The 14,059-nt window shown below is 35.7% G+C and overlaps 1 protein-coding gene across 6 annotated transcripts in view; it reads left to right on the forward strand.

Moving 5' to 3' along the window:
• UBN2 (ubinuclein 2) overlaps positions 1-12,068 on the forward strand; it is a 79,619-nt gene extending 67,551 nt beyond the window's left edge. For all 6 annotated transcript variants that reach the window (XM_053554000.1, XM_053554002.1, XM_053554003.1 and 3 more), the window contains one exon: positions 1,739-12,068. In XM_053554000.1, the coding sequence (XP_053409975.1) occupies positions 1,739-1,788 (50 nt within the window). In that variant the 3' untranslated portion in view covers positions 1,789-12,068. The remainder of the gene's footprint in view (positions 1-1,738) is intronic.
• The last annotated feature ends 1,991 nt before the right edge of the window (positions 12,069-14,059 follow it).

Below are 14,059 nucleotides of genomic sequence, written 5' to 3' on the forward strand. Positions count from 1 at the left end.
TTTAATAAAAATGATTGTATTTAATAAAAAATAATTGATTTAAAGCTTATCACATGTTATTCAGTATATAACCAAAGTTCAATTAATGTTAATTCTCTTAATTTTATTTAGCTAAAATAAGGGTCAGGAAACTTTTTCTATAAAGGACCAAATAGTAAATATCTTAGACTTTGTAAGCCATATGGTCTCTCACGCCACTACTCAACTCTACCTTTGTTCACAAAAATTAGACAATATGTAAATAATGAGTGTGGCTAAGTTTCAGTAAAACTTTATTTACAAAAACAGATGGGAGACCAGGTTTGGCCCTTGAGCTGTACTTTGCCAAACTGTGGTCTAAAGAATCTCAAAGTTACTTAATATTTTATTTTGCTAACTAACCAAAGCTTCCTTGAGCAAAATTCCATTCAAAAACTACCATGCCATTTTATGAATTTATACCTCAGACGAAATAATTTCTCTCTCAAAATGCAGTTATGTAATATCTTACTATGAATGGAAAAGCCTTAGATGATGTCACCAAAGTTATGATAGTAGTATTCTATGTATGCAGATTTTAAAAAATTATCTTATTTCATTGATACATCTTTTCTTTAATAGAAATAGTTTTTTTGTTTTATTTTTTACCAGATTGATTTAGATATCATACAAGTGGACCTGGCAACGTGACTTTTATGATCTCTTCCAGCCTTAAGATTCTATTACTATAATGCAGTAATTTATCTTTTCCTTTTTATCTCTGCATTTCTACCGTTCATGCCTCTTCCGTGAGACTGAAGGTTTCCTTCCCTTTTTCTCTCAGGCCTGGGTTGTCTTTGGGACTTTATTTTTCTTGCTAAGGCAATGATCTGTTAAGAAACTTCCTTCTGTATTCCATTGGGTTTCCGGGTCATTGGACTTTACTCTTGCCTGGGTATCCCCTTTTTTTGTCATCTCCCCAGGTTTTGTAAGTAATGTAGCTGAGATTTAAACGGTATTATCAGCATTTTCCCCACAAACATTTAAACAGCAGTATGTAAAAATATAAACCATTGTGGGCTGGGCATAATAGCATGTAGTCCCAGCTACTCAGGAAGCTGAGGCAAGAGCATCCCTTGGGGCTGGAGTTTCAGGCTGTGGTACACTATGATCATGTCTGGGGCCACTGCGCTCCCTCCTAGGCAACGTAGCTGCGACCCTTTCTCTAAAGAAAGGAAATCATTGTTCTCAGTAGCAGACAAGAACCAAAACAAAGACTTGGCTGGATTTTTTTCACTATTAGTGTGGTACATTTGTTTACTTAAATAATTGGGAAATGAATTGTCAAATGCTATATCCTGTCAAGAAATTTAATCTCCATCACAAGAAAATGAAATTGATCTTATCTTCTAAAGGAATCGAAAGATGTAGAGGTCCCTTAAAATGTGGGAATTGTGTCTTCTGGTTCTTTTATAATCCTCTCTCAGCATTTGACATAATTGGCTATCAAGTAAATGGTAAATACTTGTTGAAATAATGTTCGGTACACTGAGAACCAACTGAATCACAGTCATTTGAAATAAGAGGATCATTGTTGAGTTTTTATCTCCTTTGTGTTTTATCAACCTGTATAATATCATATGGTATGTAAGATATTAAAGGTTAACTTATCAGAGATGTCATCCTCAAGAAATTAAGTTAATTGTACTTTTTGCTTTCTTTTTCTTACCTATTTTTTATAACATATAGACTCATACCAATTTAACATTTTTTTTTTCAGATGGAGGCCAAAGTAAAGGGGACACTAAATTACCACGGAAATCTCAGTGACTTGCCAGCAAGCGAAGGAGATGAATCATTTAGTTGGCTGATGGAATCTACCTGATGGGAAAGTACTTATGTGGTCATAGGGCTGCTGTTTCTGTCAATGTTTACATTCTCTCGTCCCAAGCACTGTGGTGAGGAGGAAAAAGAAAAGAAAACATTACTTGAGCAAAGCCAGGTGCAGGAGGAAGAAATGCTTTTGTGCAAAATTAGTGACCTTTGGTCTCTTCTAAAGAAAGAAAGTTAACATATTAACTGACTTGAGAGAGACTTCAGTTGTCAAACCCACAGATGTACAAATTTTAATTTTCCCGGGGGAGAAAGAAAGAAATCAAAAGGATTTGGGTAAACTTCATCCATCCTGGGGGTTAGATCTGAACACTTAATAAGGTCATAGGAACATAATAAAAGTTAGTAGATCTGGAATTAGACCAGTTTGTCAGGAATAGTGAATCATGTCTATTCAGATGGACTGTGTAGCAAACTTGCCACAAAAAAAAAAAAAAAAAAAGAATTAATGGCTCTGTCCCATATAGACAATAGCTGAAGAATATCGTACCCTCAAAAATCCTGAGCAAACTTGAATTTTCTCCAGTGTATAGTGACTCCCCATATAAATCAGTAGACTAAAGATGCTTTGGGAAAGTTATTTTAGCACAGTGATATATATGAGTAAATCTAGATTTTTTTCAAAGTCAGAAAGTTGAACCTATTGTTCTTAACAGACAAAACATAGATGTCCCCTTTTTGTGAAAGGGTCAATTTCAACTTTCATTCAGAAGCAGGTACTTAACTCTTCTTCAGGTGATTTGTACATCTGGTAACGACTGGTTATTCTTATTTCCTTTCTTGGTGTTCAAATATGACTGTGTTCAGATTTTTTTCTTAAGAAATGGGGAGCTTTTATACATGGATGCTGCTTTGTTGCTCTTAGTATTTGCAGTAACATGCACTGTAAGTTTCCCCTTAAATCACTTCACACGTCCTTCTGTTCTTTTAATGATGGTATTTCAGGTGATTAGGAGCTGTTGATGTGAACAGGTAGAAGCATATGCTTTGTTTCTTCATTGGTCATTCAAATGGCATGAATGTGGCTTCTGAATTTTTAAGATGGTATGTGGGTCATTAGGAAAGTTTGGAGATACACAAAGATCATGAAATGTAAAATCCATATACACGTCCTGCTAGCAACACCTGCAAGCGAGCAAGTTGAAACTTGCTGGCTGCAGCAAAAAGGATGCTGTTGACTGCATTTCTTAGAAGTGAGATAATGGATAACACAGCCTATCTCAAAACTTTCATAGTGAACCATGTATTTGAAAGGGAGGAATTACATCAGGATAACAATCACAATGTATTTTTACCCCCTATATCCAGTGTAGTGGAACTGTTGGAGCATTTGGGATCCTAAAGCTTTACTGATACTTAGAGTATTGATAGGTGAGTAAACATGCTGATGATACGACTTCTTCGTTATTATAGCTTCCTTATGCAGATAGGATATTCAACAAAGGATGTTAAGGGAAAAATTTATAGTTCTCTTTGGGTACGTTTGATTTTTTCTTTTTTTTACTTCTGGATCATTCTAGTGTCTCTTTTGTTTTTTAAGCTTCTGAATGTTTTCAGACTATATCTGAGAATGGTCTAAGCTCTAAATAGTATAAACTTGGTCCATTTATAATGATAGACTAACTTAAAAATATTAGACTGGTAGTACTAAGATTTCTTGCATATGTTTTTATTACATGTTACTTTATACTGTTAAGTTTATTCAAATAAGAGTATTAACCAGGCCCTTTTTTTTCCTTTGTAAACAAAGTCCCCGATAGCCTATAGGACTGTGAATAAATAATCTCAGGTCTGTTCAGATCTGTTGCCTTTATTTTGACTTCAAAGTCACATTGGCTTGCCTCATAGCAAAAAAGTTAATGAATAACTGAAAACTTTAGTTCCAAGAACTTGTTACAGGAAGGGGAAAGAATTATTTCAAAGAATTCATCGATACAATTTCTTGCTTCTAAGAATTTATTTTACCAATAAAACAAATATGGATGTTGTATGACCTCAGTAGATAATTTGAAAGAATGCTGGGATGTTACAGAGATTTGACTTCAATTCAGTATGTCTGATTGAAGTTTGCTTTATTTTAACTAGGGAACCTAACCCAATTCTTGATTTGTTCCAAGGTAGTGGGCCTCTTAGGCTTATTAAATTTGGGGGGGGGGAAGTATTTGCTAATATTTAATACTATCTGGGTAAATTATGGGAGTTTTCCTTTGAGAAGTTAGCCTTTATTTCTCATACCAGGAGAGAAATCAAAGTGCATATTAATCTTTCTTCCTCCTGATGATTATACATGTATTTGTATGTGTACACACACGTATGTATTCATATAAATTACTAATTTGAATCAAAACATAATTTCTTAAATCCATCAATTCTGAATCATGCCATATGAACATTCTTGATGACTTTGTCATCATTAGAAAAGAACAGAATAATTAGTTCTTTCCTCCTGTATCATTTTATACTAACCAGTAAAAATATCTGAATGTCCTTGGCTCTAAAAATATAATATAGAGATTATGTTCTGTTCTCTTCAGTCTTGAGTCTTTGAGGACTGTTGTCGGGTCCTCACCTTAACCCTCCCCCATTTTTACTGACCACTCACATCCGTTTCAATGAAGACTTCCCCTTTTATGTTGTACAAATGAGTCCAACATACTTGTAATTTCTTCATAGACAAAGTAGATCTGAGAGTTTCTACATGTAAATATAAACATTTCTTTTCTAAATCATAACATTGGAAATGGTGTCCATACTTCATGGTCACCCATCTTTACAGTTTTTATTACTAGAAAACAAACATATAAATTGGTTATTTTTTAACACAGAAACTTGTGACTCTCACTGTATTTTTGCACTTAAAAATCAAATTATGTTATTTTTGAAAATGGTAATTGGAAAGGATATCTATAGAACAATGTGTATTTCTGAAGAGCATTAGCAACATCCAGATGCAGAAATAATCAGCACACATAATTATGTCCCACTCAGCGGGATTCTTGATTCAGGAAGATTAAACTGTTTGTTTTCAACTGTCTTATATTTTAAATTGCCTTCACTGATATATAAGCTGTTACTGTACATAAAAGTTAATCCTCAGTATTCACAAGCAATAATGGTCAGCAGAGTCGTCCTCAGAGACAGAAATGCTGAGCTTCAGTTGGAGACTGGGAGCAAAGTGTCAAGCTCATTCAGAGCCTCCAGAATAATTGCAAGCAATAATTTCCCTTATAAGTTAGTTCTTATAACTCTTTCTCATATGCTTCTGAGATCAAATAGTAAACAAGATTATGATTTTAAAACAACCTGAAGAAAAAAGGTTTGGGGAAAAGAAATGAGGTTTAATCTGTAGTTACAAGGTCGTGATATTTTGAGGAGATCAGAGTATTGTGTTAAGTACATTATTTCTTGCCCACCACCCCTTTGATGGATGTTGTTGGCCCAAATTGCATTTTTTTACATTATAGATGTCGAGTAGGGTTTATTAAATCACCAAGGTAAAAGGCAGAACCCGGCAACATACATGTTTGGATACTGTGGGTTTGACACCTGTTTGAAAACAACTTACTGGAAATGATTTTTAACCCAGGATATTTTTTTTCCCAAAGCAGATCTAAATTGTTTACTACCCAGGGTTGGAAAGGGCAGGCACCTCTAGTCTTTCTCTGCTGGTGGCCCTCTCCCACACCCATTTCCGCCTCTACTTGGTTCAGGACATTTTCTGAAATGAAAATTCTACTGTTACTCCAACTGCCATTGAGTGTGAGAGCTCTGTGTCCTTTGGGATCATCTCTTAGAACTCCAGTTATCGATCACATTTGCTGCTATGTTTGTAAGATGAACTTTGCCTGTATTGGTTGACTTTAATCTAATTTACAGTTCTTTATTTCTGGAAGATTTTATCCTATAATTTGACCCATGTATAGAATTAGGAAACTTTATTTTGGGAGTGTATCATAAAAGCACACTGGTCCCTATATTGTTTTTATCATTTAGGTTTTGAATTTGTTTGCTTTTTTGTTTGTTGGTTTTTGTTTTGTTTTGTTTTTTAAGTTGGAAGTAGAACGAAAAAGATCTATAATCAGCCAAACTTGAGAACTTTCCCTGTGCTTCAGCACTATAATTTCTGCTGACCTAATGTTCTCAAAAGAGGCACTTTTACTCTCTTGTGCATGTGTGATTGGTTTTTTTCTTTGTTTTGTTCTTTGCTTTGGGGGGCTTTTGTTTCTGTAATAATAAAGCAGAAGAAAAGTGCAGTAATAGATAAATGATTGATCACAAACATGCAATTTTATGAAGTTTTAATGGGAAAAGTTTAACTCTTTGTAAGTCATTTCTTAGCTCTGGTAAAATGCTTATATTACTGCTCTGAAACATCCTCAATTCAGGCCTTTGTCTTTGTTAAGTGCCTTTTTTCTTTCTTTTTTTCCTCTTTTGAAACTGTTCTCAGATGAAGTATAGGCTAAGGCAGGGGATTCAAGAGGAAGAATCTCAAACTTGCCACCACCATGTCATGCTGTCACCCTCTTTCTTTTATTTGGATATATGTATAAGATCCATATATCCACACATACGTATATATAAAACCAGTAGCTGCCATACCATTGCATCCTTTCCAAACACCCCCACCAGTGTTTGCAAAGCTTCTGTCTTGTTTATTCCATTGCTTTTAGTTGATTAAAAGAGGCAGATTGGGAAATTATCTTTTCACAAGATGCTGTCTTCCCCTCTTGAATATCTGTTTGTAGAAATTAATAACAACAAGATATATATATATGTGTGTGTGTATATATATACACACACATACACACACACACACATAATAAGTCGGTTATTACAAGTAAAATAAATTCAATGGACTCATTGACTGTTTCTGGAGTAACCCACTGCTGTATGCCCTTCAAACTTGGCATAAGCAATATTGAGAAAGCATTGGAATAACAAGTACCTCATAGGTGAGATTGGTAGGGTGCACTGTGGCAGGTGAGACTGAATACACGGGAGGGCTGGTGTCACAACTGTGGTATGGTATCTGATTCAGTTTTGTAGGAAATTAGCAGCTTTGTCAGCATCAAAAATGTATCATTTCCTTTTGGGAAATGATTTTTGAAATCATAGCTGCATATCTGTTAAAAGGTTAATAAACTTAGAAAGACTTCAGATACTGAGGAACACACTCATATAATCTATAGCATTCTTGAGAGATCTTCGGTTTTCTTTTTATTTGCCAAATGATTACATTTGGCTTAATCTGATTTTATGATTATTTAGATTTCTCCCTTGAGCAAAATAACATAATCTTCAGCATCTAAGATTCATCTGTTTCTTGTTTAAAACAAATGTGATACGTTAAGGGAGACTAAGTTAAAACATTCCTCATACCCAGTACAAATATATCTAATAAGTGCCCCCTTTTTAAATAAATTCTATTTGGAAAGAAAAGACTTGTAGCTAAAAAGGAGAAAGCATAGACTCCTGATAATGTAGCCTGATAGCAAAACTACGGTCAGGTGCCAGAGTTCATTTGCAAGTATTACTCTTGAATTTTACTATGTCTAGGGGGGAAATCATTTAACCTTCGTGCCTCAGATTACCCATTAGACAATTGGGTATAATAATATTCACCTACCTCCCAGGGATATCAGAGACTTTACTATTTCAAAAATATTTTGAGTTTTTCTAAAATGTGCTATATAAGTAAAAATAGTATTATCATCTTCCTGCAGAGGCTAAAAAATGTTTTCCTTGTGATGAGTATAAAAAGGACCCTATGATTTTTAAGTTCTAAAAAAAAAAATCACTGGAATTCTAATTTAGATACATATTTGTTATTTAAACATATATGCAGTGGGATAAAATGTTTAGTTTGAAGTTAACAAGGGGGGGGAAGGAAATGACACTAAGTTTCTTAATTATAAGTAGTTTTTTTTAGCCTTTTAAGGTGTTACTGCTTGTGTGGATTTTGCCAAGGTTGTGGAGCTGAAGTTAGACGAAGTTTGGACGCTTGGTTATTGAAGTTGATAAGTGATCCCGGAAATTTTAACTGCCTCACTTTTCCATCGTCTCAGTCTAATTCCCTTATGTTACTTGTTTGGTGACAGCTACGCTTTTCGCTTTTTCAGAAAGAGCAGGAATCTCCTCATTCTTGCTAATCATGAGACTGTGTACTATTCCTGTAGCTAGGTGTGTCCAGCTCTGCACTGAAGGGGCAAACACTACACACAGCTGGCTGGGCACTCTCTTAGCCATTCTGCCTTTGTAATCCATGCTTCTTCAGTGTGAAAGAGGGGAGCCCTCAGCTGCTCAGGTTGTAGGAAAACAAGAGAGGGAAGGCAAGATTCACTTTCTAGCTGGGGAGGGCCAGGGTAGAAGGAACGTGTTTTCCCCAAATCCCAGGAGGAAATGAAGATCATTTTATCCCACCATCCAACCCTGTATATTAAGTAGTACTATGTAGAATTTTTCTTTCGTCATTTGAAACAACAGGAAAAAATGGATGCTGCAATTTTTTGGATGCTAAATGCGGACCACCGTTTGTTGGAGTATCTGTGTAGAATTAAATTGTAGAGCATATTCAGGGTCAGAATGAAGAAGACACGCAGGGTGAGGAACAAATTTCATCTAGCTCATGTGAGTTAGGAGAAAGTACCAAGCCCTAGCAGACAAAGCATCTGGGTTAATTCCCAGAACTGGCAAAGGCCCAGTTAATCCCCGGTAAGATATGATAAGGGTTTCTAAAAATCATTTACTGGATTTTTGTTGCTTTTCCCAGGTAAGGCCTTAGTAGTAGCCTCTAAATAGCAACTATGCAGATAAACATACTCCTTGTTTTCCATGTTGTCCTCTTTTTCCATTCTCCAATAACAAATGTTAAGACCCAAAGAAATAAGGCATGAAAGTTTGGTTGAATGTGTGTTTGTTCCTCCAAGGAAGATTAACACAAACATAAAAAAGAGATATTTTGTGTTTGTCCTAAAATGTGAACTCTATATTCAAAAACTACAGACCCTTTCATTGGTGCAAAAACTATAGTTAGTATCATGGAATGTCTTTGGGTTGTTATGATAAAATCATCCCAGTGTTCAATTCTGAAAAGGTTTTAGATTCTGTGGCACAATGTTCAGGTTTATAGAGCTGAACGAGTGGTCAAACTCTAATTAAAAATAGCTTTGAATATTAATATTGAATTCTTTCTTCATTTCCTTTAGTCTGAACTCTTAAGTTAACCATTTAATCAGCCAACTGCTACACTAGGATGTAAGTTCATATTGTTAGAAGTCTGGTCACACTATCTCTTACATCCTTTTCTCACTCTGGTGATCTAGTCTGTGTCCCCATTGAACCTGAAGGTAAAGCCTGTAGGCCTATTTCAGAAGACTGTTACATCTCAGCAGAAGACCCAGGCAGGGACTCTCTTAGGATTTTATTTAGACTGCCTTTAAATAGCTTGATATTAAATAACATTTTTCTCATAGACTCCCAAAGTACAATTTACTTGAAAGTAGCTATTTGTGATCATTATTTTTAATTTCATCACATTGTAATACTTTTGCTTCTCAATCTGACCTATGTATTTCCATTTCATAGTGGGTTAGTACTTAAACTCTGGATACATTTCCAAACTATTACCCAAACAAGTCAAGAATGCTTTTCAAAAACCTCATGAGTATGATTTGGGTCAATCTGTCCAAGACTTAGAGTCAGTGGTTATCATTTGATTTGTTTTTCTTCTCCTTTGTATTAAAAAAGATTCTGCTACTATATAATGTGGTAATAGCTACATTTCATGCCTTCCCCTTGATACTTTTCAAGGTTATTCAAAAGAAATGCAGACCTTTGTTAGAGGTTCTTATTTCTCATAACCGTATGCCTTGCTTATTTCCGTATTTCCCCAGATAAGCCTACTTTTGCAAATAGGCCATGTGAATCCTTAATACCATTTTTATGTTTGTTCCTCAGAAAACTCTCTCTACTTTATTTGCTCCCATTTTGCTAATAATAATACAATTATATTATCTTTAATCTGTCTTAAATATTGTATAATCAAGAACTAAGGGAAACCTCATTGAAACATAAACAAAATGACTTTTGCCCAACATAACTTGGAAATACTTCTGTTTTTGAAGTTAACTGTTCCATCAATCCTCAAAGCCTATTTTGGAGTCAGCATTAACCATGCCTAGCCAGCGGACATGCTTTTTTGTGTTATGTCCTACCCTTAAATTGTCAGATCTTAGCTATCTTGTATTTCCTATCCTTACAGCCATAAACTTTCTTCCTTTATTGCTTATCTCCACTGTAAGCATGAGAGTATTTTGCCCTCTGTCAGAAAATTGAATTTTCTTTACCATAACTGCGACTACCAAGGATTATCCCATTAATTAAGAGGCATTAAAAGAAAGAGAAGTTATTCTCGAGTGACAAAGGTATTACTGTTTTTAATAGTTTGAAACTTGGCCAAATTTGGCCACTTTTTTTTAAAGTCTTGGCTGTGCCCATGTAATGAATCACATATACTTTCTGAGACATGCAGATAGTCGTGGGACCCTTCCACCATTGTAGGTTCCCAGCCTACAAATAATTTCTTCTGATCCATGGCCACCTTCCAGAGAAAAGATTAAAACTTTGCACTTTTTATTGGCTATCATTGAAAAATTATTTTATTTTAGAAAGTATCAACAATACCAAATTATTCTTTAAGGAGAGTATGTAACTTTGGGGCTTTCCCTTGCTAAACGCTATCAGATTTAGAAGAAAATAAATCTCTGGCTGGTGATAATTCTTTGGCCCAAATAATACAAAAAGTCTACCAAGAAACTAAGTGATGAGTGTTTTCTTCTTTTATTGCAAGCAAGAAAGTCTATTTGCAGTTGTAAATGTTATTGTGAAACTGCAAACCTATTTGCTATAACTGATTGGAAATGACGATTCTGATTTTTAGTCTGGGTAAGCACATATTTCCAACCCTTACGAAATGAATTTTGGTAAGGAAAAGACTTTTGTTTGGTAGCAGAAGGAAAAACAGGAATTTTATACAGTAAATGTTCACTCTCCAGAGGAACTTCCCTCCAGTTACACAACTTCTTATTAGCCGCCTCCACACTTGATGTAAACGCCAATACGCTTCAAAACTAGTCTTGAAGGAGCCTAAAGAATTGATGATCCTCTAGGTAAAAGGCTCGAATCACTGTATTGGATTTTCTTATAGGGAGGTGTTTTTGCTAACTTGAAAGGATATACTGTATTTCAAATAAGTGTATGACTTAATATTTTGGGATTTGTTTTCCTCCTTTAAAAACTGGACCTGAACACAAGCTTTGAGTTGATATTTGTAATAATCTCAGGACCTGAAAGATTGTAGCATTTAGTGTGTCTTAAAAATTATGTACTGTACCAGCCATGGATTTTTGTAAATATACCTGTCTCCCTTTTTTGTATTATTTTAGTAAAAAAATAATAAATTTAAATAAAGGGGGGTGGTGACGACATGTGAATGGGTGTGGGTGTGTATGTGTGTGTGTTTGCATAAGGCTCTTTTGAGATGAACTGGTGCTTGTTTGATTTCCAGCTCAAATTGGAGCAGGAATATGGACAAACTGCTGCTACTGAACCCTGCACTGAGCCGAGGTATTTCCATTGTGTCATTTTTCATTTGGTTGATCGAATGCTCGTAGCTACCAGGAAATGGCTTGGGAGTCAAAGTCTTCTTCCCATTGCCATCTTGCCTTTGCATTCCCGGTTTTACATGCTCTTGGAACTTTAATATAAAACATTTGAAACTTTGGGTGGTTTGGTGGTCTCTGGTTTTTAGAAAGCTCTTGTCACTCGTCACTCTTTCCTTAAAATAAAATTTAGAAAGATAAATTTCTTAACAAAAAACAGAAGAATTAGACATTTCATAAAAGCCCGATAATTTTGGAAATGTGAGAGGGCATAAACATTCCTAAATATGAATCTGTGAATTTAGTAAATTCACCCTATGGATATACTCCTTCAGTGCAGGGATTTTTGTTTATTTTTATTTTTATTTTTTGCAACAGCCTTGCTCATATTCCAGGTGTAGCTAGGAAACCCCTGTTTTGAAGCAAGAGCCTTATTTGGTTCAGTGTAGATGTTTCCTGTCTATCCTTTGTGACAGGGCCTTTTATGAGTGTTTTTTTTTTTTCTTTTTGTATGTGTTACGTGTTTGTTGTACTAAATAAAGAAGAATGTACATATTATTCTCATGTCTGTTGTATTATTGAGTTAACTTGGATTTTAATATCATATTCATGGACAAGTGTGGTGGTTCACACCTATAATCCCAGCATTTTGGGAGGCTGAGACAAGCCTGGGCAACAGAGTGAGACCCTGTCTCAAAAAAATAAATTACATTCTTTCAGTAGTGGTTAAGTATCTGTTGTCTGTATGGCACTGTGCGGTACAGAAACAAAGGACACACCTCCACCCTAAGTATATTCAGAAACAATTAACAATCGCCTGAGTCTTTTAATGAATCACATTAAAAGATAATTGTTCAAAGTTTGTTGCAGAACTGTGGTCCTTTCCCAGCTGACATTTGAGTTGATGGGTAAAGGGAGAAGGGAGACTGGAGCAATGTAGACGGTCTTGGTCAAACAAATGGCACTTGAGGTGAGCCTCCGGGGATGGGCAGGAAAGGGCAAGAGTTGGGAGGCAGCAGGAAGCAGGTAGTCTGATGGGAAGTGTGCGCTGGGTAGCAGGGACGGGCAGAGTGTGCGAGTGAATGTGGCTCACTCAGTCCTATCTTTAGGGGACAGGGTGTTCACGTTCGGTGATACCACCAGGGTCAGGCTTGACATGTAGATATGTGGGTTGCTACTCACAAGAAGAGACCATCTTCTCTATAAGCCTTACTTATAGAATACTTCTAGGAAAAGTGTTCATAGAGAAATTGGAAAAAATCAACCTTAGAAATCCAGGTGGTCTTGGGGTATAATTCTCACTTGGAGTGCCAGAAATCCAGGAGGGATATGGGAAAAGGATGGAGAGAGAACAAGTTGTCAGAGAAACTGGGCAGCTTGTCCAGTACAAGCGTGTACATATGTATGCATAGAAAATACTGAAAAGGATATATACCCCAAATATAAAGGGTGGTGGCATAGGTGCTTTTGCTTTTGCTTTTTGTTTTTCTTTAAGTATATTTTAAATATCTTCTTGTCATAAAGATGAAAAGAATTTCAAAAGGGCCTGGTTCTTATGTAGTTGGGGAGGAGGGTGGACTGCAAGTGCCTTTAGCTAACAATGAAGGGCAGTTTTGCAAAAATGGGGAGTAATAGCTCAAGATAATTTTTTTCCTTTTTTTATTAAATCATAAGCATGTACATTAAAGCATTTATTGGGTACAGTGTGCTGACTTGATATACAACGTGGAATGCTTACAAGAGTATTAATGCAATCAAGAGTATTAATGTCAAGATAATTTTTTTTTTTTTTTTTTTTTGAGACAGAGCCTCAAGCTGTCGCCCTGGTTAGAGTGCCGTAGCATCACAGCTCATAGCAACTTCCAACTTCTGGGCTCAAGCGATTCTCCTGCCTCTGCCTCCCAAGTAGCTGGGACTACAGGCACTCGCCACAATGCCTGGCTATTTTTTGGTTACAGCCATCATTGTTGTTTGGTGGGCCCGGGCTGGATTTGAACCCACCAGGTGTATATGGCTGGCGCCTTAGCTGCTTGAGACACAGGCGCCAAGCCAATGTCAAGATAATTTTTTTTTTTTTTTTTTTTTTTTTCAAGATAATTTTTAACGACAACAAAACCCTGTTAAATAATTTGGCTACACTAAACTGTGTTTTTACCAACATGTAAATGTATGTCAACATGTTAAAGGTATTTTAAGCTTTTCAACCTATCATTTCCCCAATAGTATTTGATCATGGAACATTCTTCTTGTAACTCCAGTTAACATTAAATTACATAAGGCATGTAAAGCACTTAGCACAATGTCTGACACAGCTTTCCTATTATTTATACTCATTTTGTTTTATTATTCTGTAAGTTAAAAAAGGAAACTAAGAATACTTTCAAAGAAGAAAAACATAAAACCTAAGGAGTTAAAGGATTTCAGAATAAGCTAATGATGTAGCGATCCAAGGAATAATTCTCTAGCGTTGAACTGAATAAAAGTCAGCTGTTCAGAAGAGTGGCTTGTTCAGAAGTCCAGAACTATCTGTGAAGCAGAAAGTATGTTTT

The sequence above is a fragment of the Nycticebus coucang genome, chromosome 11 (assembly GCF_027406575.1).
Source record: "Nycticebus coucang isolate mNycCou1 chromosome 11, mNycCou1.pri, whole genome shotgun sequence".
NCBI classification, from domain to species: domain Eukaryota; kingdom Metazoa; phylum Chordata; class Mammalia; order Primates; family Lorisidae; genus Nycticebus; species Nycticebus coucang.